The sequence below is a fragment of the Heloderma suspectum genome, chromosome 2 (genome assembly GCF_057233095.1).
Source record: "Heloderma suspectum isolate Gila_16-S chromosome 2, 16-S_ref, whole genome shotgun sequence".
Lineage (NCBI taxonomy): Eukaryota > Metazoa > Chordata > Lepidosauria > Squamata > Helodermatidae > Heloderma > Heloderma suspectum.
In genome coordinates this window covers 359,731,307-359,757,892 of record NC_139459.1, presented here as the reverse complement: position 1 = coordinate 359,757,892, position 26,586 = coordinate 359,731,307, and the positions used below count along the sequence as shown (strand labels likewise).

General features: G+C 47.6%; 1 protein-coding gene and 1 pseudogene across 12 annotated transcripts; both read right to left on the bottom strand.

The window, feature by feature from the left end:
* Positions 1-210: 210 nt before the first annotated feature.
* On the bottom strand, positions 211-5,002 carry LOC146355618 (uncharacterized; annotated as a pseudogene).
* Positions 5,003-5,025: 23 nt separating this feature from the next.
* On the bottom strand, positions 5,026-16,583 carry LOC146355617 (uncharacterized). Of its 12 annotated transcripts, none has more exons than XM_084830940.1 (6): positions 16,507-16,583; positions 14,864-14,990; positions 14,226-14,308; positions 13,847-13,976; positions 8,593-8,676; positions 5,026-7,108 (listed from the first exon to the last, which is right to left on the bottom strand). In XM_084830940.1, the coding sequence occupies exons 2-6, from the start codon at positions 14,895-14,897 to the stop codon at positions 5,880-5,882; spliced, it is 1,560 nt and encodes a 519-aa protein (XP_084687066.1). In that variant the 5' UTR covers positions 14,898-14,990; positions 16,507-16,583; the 3' UTR covers positions 5,026-5,879. The 12 variants fall into 12 exon arrangements, with proteins under 12 accessions (XP_084687066.1, XP_084687067.1, XP_084687064.1 ...); XM_084830941.1 differs by having other exon boundaries at positions 14,864-14,987; XM_084830938.1 differs by lacking the exon at positions 16,507-16,583 and adding an exon at positions 15,544-16,249.
* Positions 16,584-26,586: the final 10,003 nt, after the last annotated feature.

Below are 26,586 nucleotides of genomic sequence, written 5' to 3'. Positions count from 1 at the left end.
TAGCCACACTATAAATGTAACTGGTGAGTGTTGATCTACGCTGCCTTTGGGTTGACGGAGCGGCCTTCGTTGTACAAGAATAAACTCAAGTTGGATCTTACCCGCGTGTCCAGAGCTTAATTGGAGGGCAGCTGGGCACAGACCTCCAAGTCCAGTTTGGGACTTTTACCACACCAACAGCTAATTCCTTCCCATTATTTTTTCCTCCTCATCCCAATCCACCGCAATAATTAATTGGGCAGTGAGTAGGCAGTTCCCACTCTCTTTTTAAATCAGTTTTTAATTATGAGTTTCAACAAAACAAACAAACTGAAAGCATGACAACATGCTCTGTTCGAAGGCTTTCCACACTCCATACATTTGTATGGCTTCTCCTCTTGTTTTCTTTGATGATACCTAGGTGCTCCAGTATCACTGAAGCACTTTCCACACTCCATGCATTTATATGGTTTCTCCCATGTGAGTTCACTGATGTGCCCTAAGTTTTGAACTATCACTGAAGCTTTTTCGACACTCAATGCATTTATGTGGTTTCTCCCTTTTGTGTGTGTGCTTTGGTGAAGTGTAAGTGTTCCAGTATCACAGAAGCTCTTTCCACACTCCATGCATGTATATGGTTTTTGCCCTGTGTGAGTTCTATAATGTATAAGGTGCGTGCTCTGACTGAAGCTCTTTCCACAGTCCATGCATACATATATGGTTTCCCCCGTGTGGGTTCCTTGATGATTCCCAAGTGTTGAACTGACACTGAAGCACTTTCCACAGTCCCTGCATTTATATGGTTTTTTCCCTCTTTGAATTCTTTTATGCATAACAAGGTATGAGCTCCGACTGAAGCTCTTTCCACATTCCATGTATTGATATGGTTTCTCCTGTCTGTGAGTTATTTGGTGTACTTGTAGGTTTGAGCTGTGATTGAAGCTCTTTCCATACTCCATACATTTATATGGTTTCTCCCTTGTATGCGTTCTTCGATGTTGCATAAGTGTTTCAGTACCTCAGAAGTTCATTCCGCACTCCATGCATTTATATGCTTTCGCCCCTGTGTGAGTTATAGTATGTATAATAAGGTTTGGGCTCTAACTGAAGCTCTTTCCACACGCTGTGCATTTATATGGTTTTGCCTTGGTGTGAGTTCTTTGATGTATAGTAAGTGTTCCTTTATTTATTTATTTATTTATTTATTATTAAATTTATTAATCGCCCATCTGGCTGGTCACCCAGCCACTCTGGGTGATGTACAACATACAATAAAACAGTTTAAAACAATAAAATTCTACAATAAAAACATTTTCTAAAATACCCTAATCCACCCCAAATGCCTGCCTGAACAACCGCGTTTTTAATGCATGACGGAAGCTCATTAAAGAGGGGGCATGGTGGAGTTCCCTTGGGAGGGAGTTCCACAGAGTGGGGGCCACCACAGAAAAGGCCCTCTCTCTCGTCCCCACCAGTCTAGCTGTCCTGGCTGATGGGACAGAGAGAAGGCCATCCGAGGCTGATCTTGTTAAGCGGCCTGTCTGGTGATGCTGGAGGCGCTCCTTAAGATAGGCTCGGCCGGAACCATATAGGGTTTTAAAGGTCAAAACCAACACCTTGAATTTGGCCCGGAAAACAACTGGTAACCAGTGCAACTCCTTTAGCACTGGAGTGATGTGATCTCGCCGGCGGCTGCCTTTAATCAGGCGAGCCACCGAGTTCTGTACCAGCTGCAGCTTCCGAACCGTCTTCAAGGGTAACCCCACATAGAGCACATTACAGTAGTCTAAACGAGAGGAGACCAGGGCATGTACTACCGATGGGAGCAGATGGTCGGGAAGGAAGGGGCACAGCCGCTGTATCAGATGGAGTTGATACAGCGCTGTCTGGCTCACAGCTGACACCTGAGCCTCCATGGACAGCTGGGAGTCTAAAATGACCCCCAGGCTGCAGACCTGGTCTTTCAAGGGTAGCCGTACCCCATTCAACACCAGGTCAACATCCCCCAGCCTCCTCTTGTCTCCCACCAAAAGTACCTCGGTCTTGTCAGGGTTCAGCTTCAGCTTATTCCTCCCCATCCAGCCACTCACCGTCTCCAGACATTTGGACAGGGATTCTACGGCCAACCTTGGTGAAGATTTGAATGAGAGGTAGAGCTGCGTGTCATCCGCATATTGATGACACCGCACCCCAAACGTCCTGATAGCCCCCAGCGTCTTCACATAGATATTAAATAGCATCAGGGAGAGGATGGAACCCTGTGGCACCCCACAAGTGAGTGGCCACGGGTCCAAAACCTCCTCTCCCAGCGCTACCCTCTGGTACCTGCTGGAGAGGAAGGACCGGAACCACCACAATATGGTGTCTCCAATGCCCAACCCCTCCAGGCGGTCCAGGAGGATACCGTGGTCAACGGTATCAAAAGCCGCTGAGAGGTCGAGGAGAACAAGGAAGGCGCATTCACCCCTATCCAGAGCCCTCCTCATATCATCTACCAAGGCCGTTTCTGTCCCATGCCCAGGCCTGAAGCCCGACTGAAATGGGTCTAGATAATCAGTTTCTTCCAAGTGTGCCTTCAACTGCATTGGCACCACCCGCTCAATCACCTTGCCCAAAAATGGCAGATTTGAGACTGGGTGAAAGTTGTTCAGAACTTGAGGATCCAAGGAGGGCTTCTTTAAGAGTGGTCTTATCGCTGCCTCCTTGAGGGCTGATGGCATCACTCCCTCCTCAAAGGAGGCATTCACCACCGCCCTGATTCCGTCACCCAGTCTCTCTCTGCGGCCCAAAATAAGCCAAGATGGGCAAAGATCAAGTAAGCAGGTGGTTGGCCTTACAGATGAAAGCACCTTGTCCACTTCATCAGGAGGAAGAAATTGGAACCGATCCCACAAAACCGGTTTGCCACAGGCCGCCTCTTGCTCACTAACTGTATCCACAGCATGCAGAGTAACACACCTAATCTGATCAATTTCATCTGCAAAGTGCCTTGCCAAGGCCTCACAGGAGGCCTTAGAATGCTCCTGTGGTTCAGGAGCCACAGGACCGACCAGGCTCCGGACCACTTGGAACAGCCTCCTGGGACAGCACTCTGCAGACGCGATAGAGGCAGCATAATATTCCTTTTTTGCTGCCTTCACCACCACGTGATAAGCTGAAGATACAGCTCTAACCCGTGTCTGATTGTCTTTGGAGCGAGACTTCCGCCACCAGCGCTCTAGCCGTCTCACCTCCTGTTTCAGAGCTCGGAACCGCGGATTGAACCATGGTGCAGTCCGAGCCCTGTTCAGGGGGAGAGGGCGTTTCGGAGCCACCTGATCTAATGCCCCAGTGATTGCGGCATTCCAGCCACCCACCAGGGTCTCGACCGAGTGGCCATTGGCGTGCCCCAGAGAATCCCCAAGCGCGTTCAGGAATCCATTTGGATCCATAAGATGCCTGGGGCGGACCATTTTAATGGGTCCTCCACCCCTGCGGAGGGGTTGTGGAACCGAGAAGTCCAACGTCACCAGATAGTGATCTGACCATGACAAGGGGGTGGTGGATATACCCCTGACTTCCAGATCACTCCCCGCTTCACCAGAAACAAACACAAGGTCTAGTGCATGACCAGCTACATGGGTGGGCCCAGTAAGAATATGGTGCAGCTCCCAGGAGGCCATGGTCTCCATGAAGTCCCGAGGTGCTCCTGCGAGGATGGCCTCCGAATGTATGTTGAAGTCCCCCAACACCAATAAGTTAGGGGAGTGTACATGCACATCAGAGACCACCTCAAGCACCTCGGCCAGGGAGTCAGTTGTGCAGCGGGGTGGACGGTACACGAGCAGAATCCCCAGACTGCCCTTTGAGCCCAACCTCCAGTACACACACTCAGCAACCTTGGTCTCCCGGAGAGGGGGTCTGAAGACCAAGGACTCTTGGTAGATAACAGCCACTCCCCCTCCCCGATCCCCAGCCCTCGGCTGCTGTGCATACAAAAATCCAGCTGGACACATGGCTGCAAGGGTTGGAGAAGCAGCCTCGGCCAGCCAGGTCTCTGTAATACATGCCAGGTCTGCACCCTCATCCAGGATGATGTCATGGATGAGAGAGTTTTTCTGGGTAACAGACCTGGCGTTGCAGAGCAGCAAATGAAGGCCAGAAGTTGGGGTCACACCTCCCCCAGCCATCCTTTGGCTCTGGACAGGCCCGGAGCAGGGGACAGATACTACACATCTCTCCCTTGTTCCCCTTACCTGGCATGGCCTGCCCCTAGCGCTCCGCCAGCGCCTGCTGCCCAGCCTCGGTATGTTCTGGCCCCCAACACTCCCCCCACTGCCTCCATCAGGTGGAGACATGCCCCCTCGCTCCTGCCTATCAGGCAGGCTACCCACCCCTAAAAACACAACAAAATCCCCCAGAAAAACAACAACAACAAAAACCAGTTAAAAATCCCCTTAAAAATAATGCCAGGCAGGAGTCCACAGGGAAGGCCTGGTGGTGGTGGTGGTGGTGGCGGCGGCGGCAGTGGCAGCAGGCCCAGCAGCAGCAGGCACGCCTCTTCCCCGGTGGTGGTGCTGGTGGTGGCTTCTCCTGCAGGCCCTGGCTCTCCCAGGCCACCTCAGCCAGCCAGCTTATGTAGCCCCTCCAGGGAGGGGCAGGTGGAAGCAGCACAGCTGGCTTGGTACCTGGGGGCCTGGTCCTGCAGGGACTGGCGGTCTGCCAGGCAGAAGTCTGCAGGGAAGGCCTGGTGGTGGTTGTGGCGGCGGCGGCAGCAGCAGGCCCAGCAGCAGCAAGCACGCCTCTTCCCCAGTGATGGTGGCTTCTCCTGCAGGCCCTGGCTTTAACAGCAAAGCTCTTTCCACACACACGCCATGCAATTCTATGGTTTCTCTGCTGTGTGAGTTCTTTGATGTTTTGCAAGTGTTGAACTATCAGCAAAGCTCTTCCCATACTCTACGCATTTATATGGCTTCTCCCCCGTGTGAATTCTTAAATGTAGAGCAAGACTGAAGTGAACACTGAAGCACTTTCCCCACTCCATGCATTTATATGGTTTTTCCCGTGTGAATTCTATTATGACAAATATGCTATGACCTCTGACTGAAGCTCTTTCCACACTCTGTGCATTTATATGGTTTCTCCAGTGTGAGTTTTTTTTTAATCTTTTTTTTTATATATATAAATTAAATAATGCCAACAACATAATCAAAATCTTCAGTTTCCAACATTACAGTGTTCTGAGGAAGAAAAAGGGGAGGATTATATCTAAACTTCAATGAAAGCAAACCAAATATCCAAATATAAATCCAGTTGCAGATTATACTTATGCAGCACTCTTCCAAACACTGCAGGTATTATTATTACATCTTCAATCTGCTGCATCATAAACGGTGAGCCTTACGTTTCAGTGTCTTAACCTCAGTCTTACAGCAAAGGAACGGGAGAAAAAAGTTTGTTTCCATTGGCCATATATTACCATTCAATTACCATGTATTAATAAATATTAAAGGTTTAACCAGCAAGGAATAGCAATAATCATAATCCCATAATAATGATGATAAGAAAAAATTTAAGAAAAAGATAAAAAATAAAAAAGCAAACCATTTGTATATTTTAGGTAATATCATATCTAAAAATGTATGTTTATGTGTACACACACATAAACACACGAACAGGAATTCTAGAACAATATAACATAAAAAAGGAGTAAGAAAACAGAAATATGCAAACATTTACTCTGGCATAATGCCTAGACTTATATGGTTTTTCCCCTGTGGGAGTTCTATTATGCATAGCGAAGTGTGATCTCCAAATGAAGCTCTTTCCACACTCCATGCATATATATGGTTTCTCCCGTGTGAGTTCTATTATGTACAAGTTGTGAGCGTTGACTGAAGCTCTTTCCACTCTCCATGCATTTATATGGTTTCTTCTGTGTGAGTTCTTTGATGTTTACTAAGTGTTCCACTAACAGCAAAGCTCTTTCCACACTCCATGCACTTATATGGTTTCTCCCCTGTGTGAGTTCTTTGATGTGCCCTAAGTGCTGAACTGACACTGAAGCTCTTTCCACACTCTGTGCATTTATATGGTTTCTCCCCTGTGTGAGTTCTATTATGCGTAGCAAGGTGTGAGCTAACACTGAAGCTCTTTCCACACTCCGTGCATTTATATGGTTTCTCCCCTGTGTGAGTTCTTCGATGTATCCTAAGTGTTGAACTAGCACTGAAGTTTTTTCCACACTCTGTGCATTTATATGGTTTCTCCCCTGTGTGAGTTCTTTGATGTGCCCTACGTGTTGAAATATCACTGAAGTTCTTCCCACACTCTATGCATTTATATGGTTTCTCCCCTATGTGAGTTCTTTGATGTGCCTTAAGTGCTGAACTAGCACTGAAGTTCTTTCCACACTCTGTGCATTTATATGGTTTCTCCCCTGTATGCATTCTATTATGCACAGCAAGGTATGAGCTAACACTGAAGCTCTTTCCACACTCCATGCATTTATATGGTTTCTCCCCAGTGTGAGTTCTTCGATGTATCCTAAGTGTTGACCTAGCACTGAAGTTCTTTCCACACTCTGTGCATTTATACGGTTTCTCTCCTGTGTGAGTTCTTTGATGTTTCCTAAGTGTTGAACTATCTCCAAAGTTCTTTCCACACTCTATGCATTTATACGGTTTCTCCCCTCTGTGACTCCATTGATGTACAGAAAGGTATGAGTGCGTACCAAATCTTTTTCCACAGTCCATGCATTTATATTTTTTCACTCCTGTATGAATTCTTCGATGTAGTGTAAGACTTGAACGAACACTGACGCTGTTACTATCCCCCCTGCATTTCTGTGATTTCTCTCCTGGGTGGGATGTATAATGTATATTTAATTTTACGTCATGTTTGACTATGTTCCCACACATTCCACTTGTTTCCCTTGTCTTTTCTTTCTGATCTTCTTCAGAGATCACCATATCATGGACATCAGCAGTCCAAGAAGCAGGGGATTTCTTTTTCCCTGTGATTGCTTGGTTGGTGTTGTGATTTTTGGGTCCCTTTTGATTCCCAAATAACTCTTTCCCCTCTTCATCAATGGTAGTTTTCAATGACATAAGAGGTGGTTCTCGGTAATTCTCGATGCCCCACGCATCACCTGTTTGAGGAACAAAACAAAAACACACGCCATCCTGTAGGAATTCAAGACAGAAACCGAGGATGTGACCAGGGATCAAGCCCAATTAGCGGTTTCTCTTAATTCAAAAGATTCTCCCCCTTCTGCTCTGTGTGCCCCTTGCTGAAACACAGGTCACCTTTGGAGTACGCTACTGTCTCCAAAGGTAACATTATTTCCTTTCTGTCCCATTTCACCTTGGATTGTACTAGGCACTGATGTGGGTGTTGTTTTCTGCTCACAATCAGCTCTGGAATCAATTTTTGCTAGATTGTGTAATGAGAAGGGAACTGAAACCGAAGTGCTGAAAGGCTAGGTGCATTGATCTGGGGTCCTGAGTCTGTTAGGCCACAGGCAGAGTAGATTCTTTGGCTTACCAAGATGAAACAAAGCCTCTTGTGCAAAAAGATGACTGTTTCTTGATAGAAAATACATGCAGAATATACATGCAAAGAACGTTGACAACTCTCTTCAGCTTATGAAGCTGTCAGAACTGAATGCCTATTTCAGTCCCCAAACTAGACAGAAGCCATTCTTAGAGCCACAAAAGTTCTCCAAGCTGGCAGCGCAAGTATCGCCCCTGGGGGGGAGACCAAAGAGCCCAGCTTGCGTCTTTGGATTTTATGGACGTCTCCCTCTACACCCAGGAGCTGACAGGCTACACCTCTCCCCCTTCTCGGAAGCTCACAGGCCAGCACACACACATTCAGACACAGGAGGGCTCCCTTCCCATGCGAAGCGAAACCTCTCTCATCCTAGATGGAGGAGATCAATGGCAAAGGCCTTGCAGCTGTAAGCTTTGTTGACATCTGGAGCTCTAGTTGCTCAGAACTAATTAAGGCGTGTGAAGCTGCTACAGCCAGGCTACACAGGTCTGTAGGTGGCTACCTGCTAGCATGCAGGAATGCTGTGATTGCCACCTTTTTGCTCACTGACAAACTCACTACATTAGGGGAAGGACAGAAAGGCAGACTTGGGAAAGCATGCTGTTCTCTGTCCCCCGTTAATCTAGGTACAGTTGAAGGAGTAGAAAGTAAGTAGAATTCCTCATCTGCTTACACCCAATTGGTTGTGCATTTTGCTTGCACCCTCTGAATCTGTTATCACTGAGTAAAGGAGAATGCCGAAGGCCACAATCCTGCTTAGATTACAGGTATGAGATGACAAAGGATGAACCGTTTCAGCTTCCACCTCTTATCTGAGCTCCGGTGAAGAAAAGGAGCTCTGACGAGTGAAATAGCAAGTGGACATGAATGGGAAGAGCACAAGACACTTCCATCAACAGGATTCACTGCCTGATGGATCATTCACTCCAGAGAGGCTGACTGACCAGGCTCTGTATCTGGCTGGGGGACATGCCTTGTGGCCGAGTAAGCTCACTGACTGAAGACAAGGCGAGCAAATCCCCAAGGAACCCACTCAATTCCCAGACAAGAACCCTTCCCACCACCAATCTCAACAGGTACCTGCCAATCTCTCCCCCTCCTCAGAGCGCCGCACAAATGGATCTTCTCCTTCATCCAGCTGGGAAATGAGATCTGGTTTGGGGACTTTGCAAAGAAAGAGAGGGACTAATGACTGCAATATAGCCACACATTCCAAGTGCTATGTATTTATGTCTTTGTGCTTTACAGTTATTTGTCACCTCTTGACCTAGTTCCCCAGATGATATAGAGCAATTAAATAAGGAAAAATGGAAACCCAGATAAAATAATACAAAAAAATGTCAAATCAAATTCAACCTCAGCACAAAAATAACAAATACACAGAAGGCTACAATAACCCCATAAGGGGTCTAAAGTAATCACGCAAACAAGAGAGTAATCAACATCAGCTTTAAAATAGAACTTCGATGCGCCATTTAAAAAATGTCAGAAAATTTTAAAAGGCCTGGGTGCAGGTGTCCCTGTAGGAACCAGGTGGGCGTCTGTAGGCAGATCATTCAACAGTCAGGGGCCACAACTGACAGGACCATCTCTTTCATTGCCACCCTTCTTACTTGAGATGGAGGGGGCACTCGCAGTTGGGCCTTAGTGGATGACCTTAGAAGACAGGCAGGTACATAATGGCCCAGTTCAGACGGTCATCAGAGGGTACACAAGCCAGACTGGCTTGTTTAAACCATGGTGCAGGCCAGGCATGATTGGCACAATCTAACCCAACAACAGCCCATATGTTATTTGGGGGTCGTTTCCCCTTCAGACGAGTCCTGTTGCCTGGGTTCAGATGACACAAGAAACCATGGCTAGGTGGGCAATTATGCACCAATGAGGCAGCTGTCTGGTCAAACCTTTGAGGAGGGGGAGTACTAGAGACCCCCAAAAGGGTATCACATGACCTACCTCAGCTAGCAGGAAATGGCTGGGTTCACACAACATGCTACATCATGGTGGTTAGGCACGCTGAGCTGCCCATGATGGGCTAGTGTGATGTGCAGGGGGTGTTTTTCCTGCCCTTGATGGCTTATTTGGGGCAGTTAACCCATGACGGGGGGGGGGGGACACCCCACACACAACACGGTAGCCCATCATGGGCAGCTCAGCGCGCCTAACCACCATGGCTTAGCGTGTGGTATGGATCCAGCCAATGATTGTTTGAAGTGCATCCTGTGAGCATAGGAGCTCAGTAGGGATTTGAAACGGTGTCATCCTATTCCTCTCCTGCATTCTACCTACTAGACCATACAGGTGGTAACAGTAACAAGGAATAGTTATTCTACCCATGTTGACTAAAACTCTGTATATTTTACCACCCAAATGAGCTTTCTACGTGCATTCTTTCATGAGTTATCACATATCCCCATTGGCATGTCAGCCATCTTGGAAAACGGCAGCTACAGAATTTGTGCACCAGAATGTGTAGGGATGGGCCCAAACACCTCTGTGGGCATACTGCAAGAAGACATGGAAACATTCCGAGTCAGATCCTGTGCACATTTTTTTAAGGGGGGGGTCTATGGCTGGTCCTGGACTACTGTCTACCCATCCCATAGTCAGCTGAAGTTCTGTATACCACAGAACTGCCCAGACTTTGCTCAAAGGGAAAAGTGGCTTGAGAGCATCTGTGTCAACCAGCCAAATCATCTCCGCCTTCCAGATATGCACCAGGGTTTCAACAGGAGCGCTGGCCATACCGTATGCAAAACCCTCCACAGCCCTCTGCAATCCATTAGCCCCTGGGGAGGACCATCCTAATGGCAACAGCCAAGCAAAGGAAGTCATCGCATTGAAATTCCAGGCAAAAATGGGTATGATCAAAAACAAAGATGGCAAGGACCTAACAGAAGCAGAAGAGATCAAGAAAAGGTGGCAAGAATATACGGAAGATCTGTATTGGAAGGTTAATAACATCGGGGATAGATTTGACGGTGTGGTCATTGAGTTAGAGCTAGGCATCCTGAAGAGTGAGGTTGAATGGGCCTTAAGAAGCATTGCTAATAACAAGGCAGCAGGAGATGACGGTATCCCAGCTGAACTGTTTAAAATCTTGCAAGACGATGCTGTCAAGGTGATGCATGCCGTATGCAAGCAAATTTGGAAAACATAAAAATGGCCACCAGATTGGAAAAAATCAACTTATATCCTCATACCGAAAAACGGAAACATCAAAGAATGTTCAAACTATCGAACAGTGGCACTTATTTCACATGCCAGTAAGGTAATGCTCAAGATCTTGCAAGGTAGACTCCAGCAATTCATGGAACGAATTGCCAGATGTACAAGCTGGGTTTAGAAAAGGCAGAGGAACTAGAGACCAAATTGCCAGTATCCTCTAGATAATGGAGAAAGCCAGGGAGTGTCAGAAAAACATCTATTTCTGTTTTATTGACTACTAGCTGATATACCCGGCATTGCCCGGGATGTAATTTTATCATAGGCACTCTTTCTTAGAAATAGCTTAAGGTAGGTTTTCGCTTTTCGGAAAGGCCCCATAAGAAAGGTGAAAAGAAAAAATCAGCACATCTTTTGTGTAGTTATTATTTTTTAAAAAAAATTCTTATAAACAGCACACAACACAATTTTTGCTTCTTCTCACAAACTAATTCTGCAACTTATAACTGCACGTGAGGAGAACATGGAGATTCCTGAGCAGCATGATGGGTGACATGATGCCGACGGCGCCAACAACTATGGACCTAAAGTTAAATATTACCAAAGTAGAAGTTCATTGTAAGGCCTGTTTATAAACAACAGTTGTTGTTTTTTCCAGTTAGAGCAAAGAGGGAATTGGAAACTTAAGGCCAAAGAAGCTGAGTTGGAAGAAATCCTCAATTTAGTTACAGTTAAAACTAGGCCATTTCACCCCTCATTTTGCGATTCCCCTCTCAATTCTCTGCAGTTCACTCTTTTATGAATAAAGCCCTAAGTCTCCACTCCACTGTGTCATCGCAGCGCCTCAGAGAGGTGAGCACACACTCCACCACAGCTCACATTAGTCTTAATCACACACTACTAACACAGACATCTGGCGTTCAAAGGGTTAAACATATTTAACAGTAACTGCCTTGCTTGCTGGATATTGCAGCAGGAGGGGAGAGAAACTAAATGGTCTGCACAGTCAGAAAAGAAACCATGAGTAAAGGGGAGGGAAGAAATGGTAGCCAGCCAATGCAAGGTGAAGGAAGTCAGAGTGAATGGGAGAGAGACCAATAGAATGAAAGATGGTCAATAGTCATTTTGAGACTGGTAGCTCAAATCACAAACCTGGCCTGTACCATGATTGAGAGGCTGTACTTGTTAGTAAGGGAAAGTATAAACAAAGGAATAATGTAACCCAGTGACTCCTGTCATACACTCTGGCAAGTGAGAATGTGAAGTAAAAGAGGCAGCCCCTGTAGGGCCTGAATGGCAGGCTCAGTGGGCCCCCACAGTGTGATTACACCCAGGGTAGCTTCCCCTTATTCCCTGCGTTACAGACAGCCCTGCAGCCGGCCACAAACACACAAACCCAAAAACCTTCAATTCAGCTACACTTAAAACTCCACTATTTTGCCCCTCATTTTGCAATTCCCTTCTCAATTCCCCGCAGTTCACTCGTTTATGAATAAAGCCCCAAGTCTCCACACCACTGTGTCATCCCAGCCCCTCAGACAGGCGAGCACACACTGCACCACAGCTCACATTAGTGTTAATCACACACCACTAACAGATACATCTGGCATTGAAAGGGGTAAAGATATTTAACACTGACTTGCTTGCTCGCTGGATATTGCAGGGAGAGGGGAGAGAAACGAAATGGTCTGCACAGTCAGAAAAGAAACCATGAGTAAAGGGGAGGGAACAAATGGCAGCCAGCCAATCCAAGGTGAAGGAAGTCAGAGTGAATGGGAGAGAGACCAATAGATTGAAAGATGGCCAACAGGATGACTGGTAGCTGAATCAGAAACCTGGCCTGTACCATGATTGAGGGTGTACTTGTTAGTAGGGGAAAGTATAAACAAAGGAATAATGTAACCCAGTGACTCCTGTCATACACTCTGGCAAGTGAGAACGTGAAGTAAAAGCAGCAGCAACTGTAGGGCCCAAATGGCAGGCTCAGTGGGCCCCCACACTGTGATTACATCCAGAGCAGCTCCCCCGTATTCCCTGCGTTACAGACGGCCCTGCAGCCAGCCACAAACCCACACACAATTTTTGACTTTTATATACATAGAAGATTCTAAAGCCTTTGACTGTGTGGATCATAACAAATTGTGGCAAGTTCTTGGTGGGATGGGGATACCAAGTCATCTTGTCTGCCTCCTGAGGAATCTGTATAATGACCAAGTAGCAACGGTAAGAACAGACCACAGAACAACAGACTGGTTTAAGATTGGGAAAGGAGTACGGCAGGGTTGTATACTGTCACCCTACCTATTCAACCTGCACGCAGAACACATCATGTGACGTGCTGGGCTTGATGAAGCCAAGGCTGGAGTTAAAATCGCTGGAAGAAACATTAACAATCTCCGATATGCAGATGATACCACTTTGATGGCTGAAAGCGAGGAGGAGCTGAGGAACCCCATGACAAAGGTGAAAGAAGAAAGTGCAAAAGCTGGGTTGCAGTTAAACCTCAAAAAAACCAAGATTATGGCAACCAGCTTGATTGATAACTGGCAAATAGAGGGAGAAAACATGGAGGCAGTGACAGACTTTGTCTTTCTAGGTGCAAAGATTACTGCAGATGCTGACTGCAGCCAGGAAATCAGAAGACGTTTACTTCTTCGGAGGACAGCAATGACAAATCTTGATAAAATAGTTAAGAGCAGAGACATCACACTGACAACAAAGGTCCGCATAGTTCAAGCAATGGTATTCCCCGTAGTAACCTACGGCTGCGAGAACTGGACCATAAGGAAGGCTGAGCGAAGGAAGATAGATGCTTTTGAACTGTGGTGCTGGAGGAAAATTCTGAGAGTGCCTTGGACTGCAAGAAGATCAAATCAGTCCATACTCCAGGAAATAAAGCCAGACTGCTCACTTGAGGGAATGATATTAAAGGCAAAACTGCAGTACTTTGGCCACATCATGAGAAGACAGGATACCCTGGAGAAGATGCTGATGCTAGGGAAAGTGGAAGGCAAAAGGAAGAGGGGCCGACCAAGGGCAAGATGGATGGATGATATTCTGGAGGTGATGGACTCGACCTTGGGGGAGTGGCGACGGCTGACAGGAAGCTCTGGCGTGGGCAGGTCACGAAGAGTCGGAAGCAAGTGAATGAATAAACAACAAACTTTACCCAGAGAGGCCACGTTCCCATAGTTCTCCAGCATGACTTCCACGTACAGAGCTCTTTGGCCTGGATCCAGGAGATCCCACTCCCTCTCGGTGAAATACACAGCCACCTCCTCGAAGGCCAGCAGCAGCCACTGAAAGAGGAAAAAAACCCTCTAATCAGAAATAGTCTCCCAATTTAAAAGGGATGCGGCTGGAATAACTGCGTAGCTTCATGTGTTTTTATTATATTTTTGCAGGATGAATGGGAGAAATATAATAGAGTTCACAGGCTTCTTAACTGGTCGCCAAAAATAACGGGAAGAACTCCCTTGCCACCACCTCAACAAAGGGAGAGGCACCCCGGTTGTCCCCTGCACCGATCTCCACCATCCCTCTTTTACCTGAGGCTGTTGCACAGCAGCTCTTTCCACTGCACTGCAAGGAAGAGGTGATCCAGATCCAGCCTCTGGTGCCGCTGTACGGCCTGTGGAGGAAATAACGGAGGCGTAAACTAGACCACCTCCTGTGGCCACCCTGCAGTGGAAAGGGAGAAGAAACTGGGTCTAGGAGTGCCTGACAAGCGATGCCATCCCAGGGCCTGTAGAGGAGGGGGCAGCTCATAGGGGGAAGGCCTCCACCCTCGGTACACCTCTGGGGTTCTTGGCTTTGCTTAGGACAAGCGGCCCCAAGCTTGTTGGGATCACCTGAATCAAGCGCTTTGAGCCTCATGCCCACAGGCCAAATCTAGCTTCCTGGGGTTCCCCAGGGACCAGTACCCTTTCCACTGGCCCTGCCCCCTCCTCCTGGCCAGCTGTGGGCCTTCCTGGTCTTGAGAAGAGCTGGCAAGGGAGAAGAAGACTGTGCAGCAACCAGATGGAGTTGGCTCCGCCTCTGGTGAACCTCCTCTGCCTCACCAACAATTGTGGGCACCAGCATCCTGGACTCCAATAGCCCCTGGGGAGGGGCATCCCAGTGGCAACGGCCAAGCAAAGAAAGTCATCGCGTTGCCATGAGATAACCAGGGAAAAGCCGTCCTTACCCAGAGAGACCATGTTCCCGCAGTTCTGCAGCATGGCTTCCTCGTACAGAGCCCTTTGGCCTGGATCCAGGAGTTCCCTCGCCCCCTTGCTGAAACTCACAGCCACCTCCACAGAGGACCCCAGCTGCTGAAAGAGACAGAAACAATCTCTACTCAGAAAAATTCTCCCCCATGTACACCACTGCTCTCAGTCTGGAATGGGACTGTCACCCTTTGGACACCCTTAGGTTTCATGGCTTTCCTTATCATAGGTTGCTTTGTGGAATGGGGAATGGGAAATAGCTGAAAGCTTCGGCTATTAGGCAGTATAAAAAGGAAATACATCACTAAAAGAAACAAATGGACCACATAAATTAAATAAGTGGTATTTCACTGGCCCATCTTATTTCCCTTGAAACTCTTATTTCCTTCGAGGGCCTCAATCTGGAAAGGGCCCGATGTTTGGCCTCTAAATATCTTCTCAACATCCTCCCCCGATTTCTTCAAAACTGTTCCCCATGGCTGCGGAGGTTTCCCTCCCCTTCCCCATCAGATGAGATGGGCCCTTGGTCCCATCTCATCTCCACTCCTGCTTCCAAGAAGCTCTTCCTGCCCAGCACAGGCTTTCCCCTTCCATGGTGCATATCATCAACTACCTAACCACGCGCCTTCATCAGCTATCAGGTGAGCCACCTTCTAACCTTTTAATGCATTTGCTATCAGAAAGGGTAACATGCGGTTGTCCCACGGTCGCAGTTCGGTGCTCTCAGGTTGGGCATTTCTAATACGGAGGTAACACATTCCCACAGGCATGCATAGATATATGTACGGGGGCTGCCTGGGATTCCGGCGCGTGCGTGGACCGGACGGCCAGAGCAGGGCCCCTGTAACGCTGATGGGCCCTCACTGCGCAGCAAGACAGGCCGCCTCGAAGTGTTCCGGATTAAACGGGGGACAACATCCCGCCGCTGGGGACCCGCCGCACTTCAGCTAAGCCCGGAGCGAACGGGGGCCCGGGGCGCGCGGCGCCGGCCTCCCACGGCGAGCCCAGGCTCCGCTGCGCCGCTAGAGAAGCTCCGTGCGGCACAGCGGCGGCGAGCCCAGCTCCCGCGTCCAGCCGGAGCGGGCCACGGCCCCCGCCCCACGAGGGCAGCACCCCCGGCCCAGGGGAGGCTGGTGGCGCCGATGGCGGAGCGGCCGGAGCCCTTCTGGCTGCGGCCGGAGTCAAGGCGCCGCCCGGGCCGAGCCCACTCTGGGGACGGCTCCGCACCTCGGGGAGCTGCGCGGGGGTGCGGCTGGAGCCCGCATGGCGCGGCGGCCCCGCCAGCGGCCCTCAGCAGGCCGGAGGCAGCGGCGCTCCAGGAGGGCGGCGGGAACGGCCTCCTCGCACAGCGGCCCGCCTTCCGCGGGAGGGGGCGCCCCCGCCGCAGCCGCAGCGCCTTCGCGGCAGCCCCGCCCCGCCCGGCTCGCCTCCGCTCCGCTCCGGGAACCTCTCGCCCGCCGCCCGCCGCGCGAAGGCCGGCCGCGCGCTCGCGAGGCCCAGCCCGGCCCGGCCCGGCCCGCTCCTGCAGCGCCCTGCCGCCCGCGGAGCCGCCCGCTCCTCTGCCCTCCGCCCGCCTGCCCTCCCCTGCCGGGGCCTCTGGGCCCCGGCCTGCCTGCCCCACCTGCGGCGCGCGTCCCGGCCGGGCTTCCCTGGGCGCCGCCCGGGCGCGAGGGCCGCGCCGCGCCGCCCGCCTCCCCCGAGGGCGCAGGCGACGCCTCGGCAGCGCAAGGCCGGAGAGGCCTTCGGGGGGGAGGCCGCGCCTGAGGCCCGCGAGGAAGCGGCGTCGGGCAGCCCGGCCGCCCCGAGGGGGCGGGGGACGGGCTCCGGCTCCGCGCGCGTCGTGCTGGCGCGGGGAGAAGCCTGTGCAGGGGCGGCGGAGCCGAGCATTTTGCAGGCCCCTTCCCGCTTCCTTTGCACCCGTTCCCGCAGCGCGGAGAAGGCCTTTGGAGGCCAATGTGCCCGGGCTGGCCTCCCTCGGCACTGTCCCACCTGCATGTGTACTCAATATGACGCCACCGTGGCCCCCGTTTCCAGTGTCATGCTCTTAATTTTATCACAGCTCACCTCTTCAATACATAAAAAGTAAGTTAGTGTTAATATTCAGAAAGCAATAAAAGACACCAATTATCAAAAAACTATTCCAAACAATGTTGTTCAGTCATTAAGTTGTGTCTGACTCTTCGTGACCCCATGGACCACAGCACGCCAGGCCTTCCTGTCCTGCGCTCTCTCCCGGAGCGTGCTCAAGTCCATATTCATTGCATCGGTGATGCTATCTAGCCATCTCATCCTCTGCTGTCCCCTTCTCCTTTTGCCTTCAATGTTTCCCAGCATCAGGGTCTTTTCCAGGGAGTTTTCTCTTCGCATTAGGTGGTCAAAATATTTGAGCTTCAGCTTCCGTATCTGTCCCTCCAATGAGCACTCAGGGTTGATTTCCTTTAGGATGGACTGATTTGACCTCCTTACAGTCCAGGGGACTTGTAAGAGTCTTCTCCAGCACCACAGTTCGAAAGCATCGATTCTTCGGTGCTCAGCCTTCCTTATAGTCCAGCTCTCACAGAAATACATAACTACTGGGAAAACCATAGCTTTGATTATACGAACCTTTGTCGGCAAGGTGATGTCTCTGCTTCTTACTATGCTGTCTAGGTTTGCCATAGCTTTCCTCCCAAGGACAAACATCTTTTAATTTCATGGCTACAGTCACCGTCTGCGGTGATCTTGGAGCCCAAGAAAATAAAATCTGTCACTGCTTCCATTTCTTCCCCTTCTATATGCCAGGAAGTGATGGGTCCAGATGCCATGATCTTAGTTTTTTTAATGTTGAGTGTCAAACCAGCTTTTGCACTCTCCTCTTTCACCCTCAACAAGAGGCTCTTTGGATCCTCTTCGCTTTCCCCCGTTAGGGTGGTATCGTCTGCGTATCTGAGGTTGTTGATAATTCTCCCGGCAATCTTAATTCTGACCTGTGATTCATCCAACCCGGCGTTTCTCATGATGTACTCTGCATATAAATTAAATAAGCAGGGTGACAATATACAGCTTTGTCGTACTCCTTTCCCAATTTTGAACCAATCGGTTGTTCCATGTCCGGTTCTTACTGTTGCTTCTTGACCTTCGTACAGGTTTCTCAGGAGGTCTGATGTAAGGTGGTCTGGTACTCCCATCTCTTTCAGAATTTGCCAGTTTGTTGTGATCCACACAATCAAAGGCTTTAGCGTAGTCAATGAAGCAGAAATAGACGTTTTTCTGTAATTCTCTTGCTTTCTCCATGATCCAGAGAAAGTTGGCGATTTGATCTCTAGTTCCTCTGCCTCTTTGGAACCCAGCTTGTACTCCCGGTAGTTCTCGGTTCACATACTGCTGAAGCCTAGCTTGTAGGATTTTGAACATCACCTTGCTGGCATGTGAAATGAGCACAATTGTACGGTAGTTTGAACACTCTTTGGCATTGCCCTTCTTTGGAATTGGAAGGTAAACTGACCTTTTCCAGTCTTGTGGCCGCTGTTGAGTGTTCCAAATTTGTTGGCATATTGAGTGCAGCACTTTAACAGCATCATCTTTTAGGATTTTAAATAACTCAGCTAGAATACTGTCATCTCCACTAGCTTTGTTGTTACTAATGCTTCCTAAGGCCCACTTGACTTCACTCTCTAGGATGTCCAGCTCAAGTTCAGTGACCACACTCATGGCTATCAGGGACATTAAGATCTTTCCTGTATAGTTCTTCTGTGTATTCTTTCCACCTCTTCTTAATCTCATCTGCTTCTGTTAGGTACCTGCCTTCTTTGTCCTTTATCCTTTATCATGCCCGTCTTTGCACAAAACGTTCCCTTGAGATCTCTGGTTTTCTTGAAAAGATCTCTAGTCTTTCCCATTCTATTGTTTTCCGCGATTTCTTTGCATTGTTCATTTAAGAAGGCCTTCTTGTCTCTCCTTGCTATTCTCTGGAACTCTGCATTCAGTTGGATATATCTTCCCCTTTCTCCCTTGCTTTTCGCTTCCCTTCTTTCCTCAGCTACCAATGTGGAAAAGAACAAAGGCAAAGCCATGTTGTCTCGGCTTCGTGCCTCCCCAGCAGATTCCTCAAAAACCAGGTGAGTTCACCTTGGGGTCTTCTTGGACTAGGTGAGTTCACCTTGGGGTCTTCTTGGACGGGCGGGACGGGCGTGCTTCAAAACCAAGGCCAACTCCAAGTAGGGTAAGATTCACTGGTAAAAAAAGGTGAGACCCCCTGGTTGGTTTCCTTCATTTAAGGTGATGTCCATTAAATATTGAAAGGTATATACAGGACAGCCTTAACTGGTTGAAGGAGACAAAATGGGTGGGGGTCGGAGTGTCCCGACAGGGTCATCTCTAGATGTTATGCTTAGGCAATGGAATACTCTGCCTAGCATGTCTGGTTTGAGTAAAAAGCGCTTGGTTCTGCTGTGCACAGAAAAATGGCCAGTTTTTAGTCACTCATGGCCACCTGAAGGATTAAGAGGTCTCCGCCTTGTTCTAGAGGACAGGATGCCTGAAAACATGGATTATTGGTTTTTCCGGGCTGACGTGGCTGAGAAAAGGCAGGCAAGAAGTAAAGTGGTGTCCTTCGCGAGTGTATCATCCGCGCTGCCTCCGCCACCTTGTCCACCGCCCCCCTACCCAGAGAACCAAGATCTGGCGCCATCCCATGGGATATATCCAGCTATAAACCAAATTCAAAGTGTCTGTACACAAATGAGTCAAATAGGAGTTTTAAACGCCTACCCTGACCCCTGTCCCTGATTTGTCATTCAAATTAAATTTGAATGATGCAGCCGATTGGACAGCCATAACTCAGTACCAAGAATGGATGTGCACCGTTCTACAACAAATGGGTTAGAAAACTGTAAACTGGTCTAAGGTGCGGGCTGCAACTCAAGAAAAATCAGAATCCCCCGCTGATTTCCTGGTTCGTTTGACTCACACTCTGCGCATGTATGGGGGCATTGACCCTGATGAGGCAAGGCATGTTACACTGCTGGTAGGTATGTTTGTGGAGCAAGCCGCTCCTGATATTCAAAAGTATTTCAGGGAATACTTCCGGTCGGAGCCAATGTTGCCTTTGCAGCATTCCGCGGAGTCTCCGTGGGGTGCTATCTCAAATAGCTTTTTAAAAGGTTGAAAAACCTTTTCATCTCTCCCCTGGAATGAAAAGGGGTGGGCAGGAGCAGCTTCTGGATGAAGTTTTTGGAAGATTAGCTCTCTCTGCGTAGTAGCAGGGGGGCTGGACTCTGGAACTGGTCTGCCAGAGCTTAATCATCGCTCAAAAGTTGTTTTGAACTGCCTATTTAAATAGGAGAAAATAAGGCTGATGTGCTCCATTATAGTTTATATAGGGATGGCGGAGAATTCCACCACGGACTCCAGTGAGGCCGGATTCTTTAGAGTCCGTGGCGGAACGGAGTAATCCCCCCCGCCACCCTGCGGAATCCCTCCGGGACGGAGCCTATCTTTGTCGGCCATCCACTGCCCCGTGAATGGCTGCCCTGGTCTGCAGCAGCCATTTGCATTCCACTTTAGCTGTGATAGGCTACGTAAATATTTACATAGCCTATCATGGCTAACGCAGGGATGCCATTTGTGTCCCTGCAGTAGCTGTGATAGGCTATGTAAATATATACGTAGCCTATCTCGGCAAAAAAAGGCAGGAACACAAGTGGCGGCCGCTATGCCATTTGCGTCCCTGCGGTAGCCGTGATAGGCTACGTATATATTTACGTAGCCTATCACAGCAAAAAAAGACAGGAACTCAAATGGCGGCCGCTATGCCATTTGCATCCCTGCGGTAGCCATGATAGGCTACGTATATATTTACGTAGCCTATCATGGCAAAAGGCCAGGACGCAAATGGCGAAGTCTGGCTGCGGGCGGCCCCGGCCAGAGGCTCTGCAGCCTCCCCGCAGAGCGGAGCTGGACGGGGGGGGGGAGGGACGGATCACCTCCCTCCTCCCCAGCAGACGGCCCCAGCAGAACGGGGTAAGTAATTCGTACACCCCTAAGTTTATGGATTAAGACATACCAACAATATCTGAGGAATGGGTTAAAGATATATCAATAATATTTGAGGACCTGCAAGATCTGTTTGAAGAGAAAGATGACTACATTAAGGTGAAAAAAAGGATCTCTGCCCACTCCCCCCACACCTCCCTTGGCAAAGGCCCTGAGAAGCGAAAATACAAAGGAGTTACTTGCTCTGATAAAAACGTTGTCCTTGCAATTTGCAGAACAGGCTAAGAGACTGGATACCATTCAAAATTCCATCTCTGCCTTGCAAGGGGCTGTGGATTTAATTCATACTTCTTGGCAAAAAATGGAGGTGAAGGTTAACGAGCTGCAAGATCGGGTGACAGGGAATGAGACTACGACACAATCTTTTTTCAACAATTTCTTTGTCAGAATTTCTCAACTGGAAGCTTTTGTGCGCAGGGCAAATTACATATCATTGGTATTAAAAATTTACCTACTGATGTAAATTTGTTTACTTTTGTAGATAAGTTCCTGCATGAGATACTCCCTATGCCATCTGATTATTCATTTGATATTGAGCAGGCATTCCGGGTGTCAAATGCCAAAGGGACTGGTTATACGATAATAGTCCAATTTGCAAGAATCTCCACAAAAAATTATATCCTGTGTTTGGCAAGAGAGGATAGAAACCTTTTTTGGAAACAAGATAAAGTTATGCTATTTCCGGATTACACCAAAGAAGTTGCTGATAAAAGAAGGCAATTTAGCAAAGCGAAAAATATGGCAAAACAAGTGAACTTACAATATCCCTTAAAATATCCTGCTACATTTTGCATTGTTTCTGAAGGCCAGATGAAGAAGTTTCTAAACCATGAAATGGCGGAGGCGTGGCTAAATGGAATATCGCGTGAGATTTCTGTTCCAGCACCACGAACTGGAATCTTCAAGCATGTTTTGCTAACTGGCTATGTTTAGTCTGGAAGATTCAGACTAGGCCAGAGATAATTGCTCATATAAATAGCTGTCGTCGTCGTCGTCATCATCATCACCATCATCATTTTCTCTCATTCTCTGTTTCTCTCTTTTCCTTAAATCCTTTCTTTTTAAAATGGATATGATATACTGTACTTAAATTTACTGTCTGAGGGTGTATAGTAATGTGCTGTATATTTTATAGTATAAAATATATTAGTGATTGTTGTAAGGTTGATTTTAGGCTTTATTATTATATAATATAAAATTTATCAGTGATTTGTTGTTATTATTATTTATCCTTTTAAATCTCCTTCCTGTTTCTTATTATTACTACTATTATTGTTTAGTAAGATTTTTGGCTGGTTAAATTGTTAAGCTTTACTATTATATGTTAGCTGAAGGGCAATACATGGTTATTGGAAATGAGTTATAGGCCTGCTTCCTTGCTATAAGACTGATAAGATATTGAAATGTAAGGTTGATTATGCTGTATTGAATTGTAATATTGCCAATGTTGTAGGTATAATTTTTAAGTGGAATGGGATTTGAAGTTTCTGTGTAACGGAGTTTAAATGTAATCCTTGTAAATAATTTTGTATATATCTTTCTTCTCCTTTTTTTGTTTACTTTTTGTCTTTCTTTTTCTTTCATTTTTCCTTTTGCTCTTTCGTTATTGCTGTGGCCTCCTAAGAATACAGTATTGTTGGGAAATTGTAGTTATTGATTAGGTTGTTGGTAATGTTTATTTCATTTATAAAGATAAAAAATAGAATACAAAGTATTCTCAAAAAAGTATTTCAGGGAATACCAGCCAGGGTGGCAGGAAAATAGTTTGGAGATGTTGGCAATAGCAAAGTATGTGTTTGATGGAAGGGGCGTTGAAGGCGCAGAAGGAACGGAAGAAGGAGAAAGAGTTAGAGGCAACGTTGGCGGCAGCCATTATGGGAACAAGGTTCCCGGGGTGTGGCCGAGGGAGAGGATGAGAGTTTGGTCATGGACGTGGTCAGGGAGGATGTGATAGAGGAGCAAGTGCAGGGACAAATGAGGGAGGACAGAGTGGTAGTTCTAACCGAGAGGTGTGCCGTTATTGCAAGCAACCTAGTCATTGGAAAAATGAGTGTCCCCTTCTCAAAGACAAGAAGGTCAGTGGACGTGGCAGTGGCAGGGGCCCGCCACTTACCATGGAGCAGAAAGTGTTGGAACATCAGAATGACGGGTAGAAGGAGGTCTAGGGTTTGTTGGCAGTGAGAGCAAGAGTCAAACCCCAAGCAGCTGGAAATTGAAATTTGCAAACCCTTTTCTGACCCATAACCTAAATAGGAAACCTTATGACTGTCTTCTTGACACTGGCGCTGCAAAAAGCATGCTGAATAAAATCACCTTACCCCTTTCTGGTGCCGCAGAAAGTGTAATGGGAATTGATGGAAAATTATCCACTGTTCCCTTGAGTCAACCAGTTACAGTTAAAATTGGCCCTTTTGCACCAGATCATTCCTTCCTGAGGATGTCAAAAAGCCTAGTAAACCTCTTGGGAAGAGACCTGCTAGCAAAACACTTAAACACTTCTATCAGTTGCAGCCAAGATGGGCTCTATGTCCCCTTGCCTTCCTCCAATGTCATGGCTTTTTTACGGGAGGCCAGTCCCCCGACAGGCGCAGATCTGCCGGAGGAGCTCAGAGGGCTGCCATCTGAGTACCGGGTGGAAGGTTTGGGTGAAGTCGGTCTGCTAAAATCTGCAGCTCCTGTAAAAAAATTACTGTCCGTACTGACATCCCCCCCCCTCCACGGGGGAAGCAATATCCCATGTCATTGGAAGCCAGAGAATGCATTGAGATTGAAAAAGTCATAAAACAAGGTGCCTTAGTACAATGTTCTTCGCCATGTAACACCCCAGTTCTGGCTGTCAAAAAGAGGGAAGAGCCAGGACAGCCCCCCAGTTACCGAATGGTGCAAAACCTCAGGCTAATCAGTACATTTGTGATCCCAAGACATAATGTTGCGGCGACAGCCGACAGGAAGCTCTGGCGTGGGCTGGTCCATGAAGTCACGAGGAGTCGGAAGCGACTGACCGAATAAACAACAACAACAGCACTTGGAAGGATTTGGGGTTTCCAAATGCTCACACATGGTCATTCCTACATTGAAAACATTCTGTTTTAATAGCACCCATAAAGATGGACCGTTTTGGGGTAAGTCCAGCTGTCTTTGAACTCAATATAGTAGCATGAGATTTGACATATCTCACCAGTAAACATATTAGGCTACAGGTAGCAGTTGTAGTATTTGCCAATCATACTGCAGATGCCTTGGGTCTGGTGACTACTCAAATGACTCAAATGTGGGAAGCCAGATTTGTGTTGGGTATTCTATTTGTGGTATTGTTCTTACCCTGTGTCTTTGCATGCTTCACGTCTTGTACAAGAAGACAAGTTAGCCAGCAATTTCTTGCTAGGTATCAAGGCTTGCCACAGGAAGAGGTAGAAAATCAGAAAGAACTGCTGAAGCAGTGGGCTGGTGGCACTGTCTAGGTGATCCAGTATGAAGAATTCAGCCCCTATTGGATCAAATGAGGGAATGTGGAAAAGAACTAAGGCAAAGCCATGATGTCTTGGCTTCTTCGTGCCTACGTGGCAGATTCCTCAAAAGCCTAAAACTGTTGTCTCTGTTTCTTCCATATTGAAGGAGAAACTGCTAGGACAGTAGAGATAAGTTATCTTGTTGGCACAACAGCTCACCCCATGCCTATGAAACATCGTGCTTCCAAAATAATTGGGTCATAAATCTTGGGAAAGTTACAGGGTTCTCAGAGAGGAAGCCGGGGGTTGGGGGAGGGGGGTTCAGTAAAAGTTCAGATGATAATGAGCAGACATGCGTGTTAGGCTTAGCTGATGTCACTTATTTAGCCACAGTATGATTATAAATGTAACTGGTGAGTGTTGATCTGCGCTGCCTCTGGGTTGATGGAGCTGCCTTCATTGTACACGAATAAACTCGAGTTGGATCTTACTCGCGTGTCCAGAGCTTAATTGGAGGGCAGCTGGTTATGGACCTCCAAGTCCAGTTTGGGACTTTTACCACACCAACAGCTAATTCCTTCCCATTATTTTTTCCTCCTCATCCCAATCCACCACAATAATTAATTGGGCAGTGAGTAGGCAGTTCCCGTTGTTTTTTTAAATCAGTTTTTAATTATGAGTTTCAACAAAACAAACTGAAAGCACGACAACATGCTCTGAAGTCTTCAATTTCAAGTTTTACAACATTGTAGAAAAAAGGAAAAAAAGAAGAGATTATACCTACACTTCAGGAAAAACGGACCAAATATCCAAATATTAAGTCCATTCACACATGATGCCTATATACTACTCTTTCAAATGTTGCTAGAGTTGGTAAGTCCATTGCTTTATAGGCGGTGAGCTTTTATCCTTCCATTATTGCAGTATCAGTGTTTTAGCAGCCAAGAGAGCTGGAAAACACCGTTTACGCTGACCATGTGAAAATTCCAAAAAGCAGGTAAATACTTTAAGAGAACAGGTACATCAGCAATTATTAAAGAGCTTGCCAATACAATGGTTATCCGTATGATAACTTCCTCCTCAAAGGAGGCAACAATTGGACACTTCCAAGCATATGAATAAAAGAAGCATAAACTGCATGATGCCTCCAAACATTAGCTGAGTTTGACAAACCTTTGTTAAAGAGAAGTTGTGGCGTCCAATAGACCCGAAACAAGGTTTTGCTGAATAAGATGTAACTGGAGCTTCATAGACATATCAGCAACAGATGCCCAAATGGCAGTCCATTGATTAGACAAAACAGGACGCTCCAGTTGCTCGTTTCAATACTGCGGTAGACCCATGTATTCACTGATAAGCATTTATAAACATGGATCGTGGGTCGATATAACTAGTCAGCTTCATTGTTTCCAATAGCAAAGGGGACTCGGAAGCAGTCAAAGCAGCTAATTCCTTCCCTCATCCTAATCCACCCCAATAATCCTTTGGCAGTGAGTGGGCAGTACCCCTTCTTTGCTAAAGGGATCAGTGGAAGTGGTGGCCGGGGGGTACTTCAAGGACAGAAACCAAGCTGTTCACATTCTTGGAGCACAATGTTCCCTGCCACAGACCCATGGCTGTGCACCACTGCACACAACTCTGGTTCCCGCACGCTGCCCTCTGCTGGCAGGGACCTTCCTTGGCCGCATGAGCCGGTGAAGAACACCTCCTCTCAATGACCCTGAATGTAGGAAAAAATGGAAACTATTCATCCAACCAGATTGATCACAAAACCTTTAGACTAGGGAACATTTGACTGGTTTGCCTTCTTGGGAGTGTTCAGATGATTAGTAGGATGGAAGCTCTGAGTAAAAGCGTTACCACATCAGTACCAAAACTAATATTATTTGCACCAAACCTCTCTGGGCAGGGAGATTTCAGAGGCTCCAGCACTCACAGTTGAGATTGGTTTCCTTCCGAAGGAGATCACAAGAGGCTAATGAGCACTGTACAATATTTGTATTTCTTTACAAAGTGGAGCGTTGTGGAGATTCACAAGTTGAAACACCCCAACATATGCCCCAGACTTCACTGGTTCTCCATGAGATTTCAAAGGAGACCACCTCCTGCATCGGGTCTTTGCAAGGAGCAACGTTGCCCCCTCTGCGAAAAGGGGTGGTCAGAATCAGCACATTCCTTAGGGAGGGGAAGAAGGTGGCAGGAGGAACCCTATCAGAGAA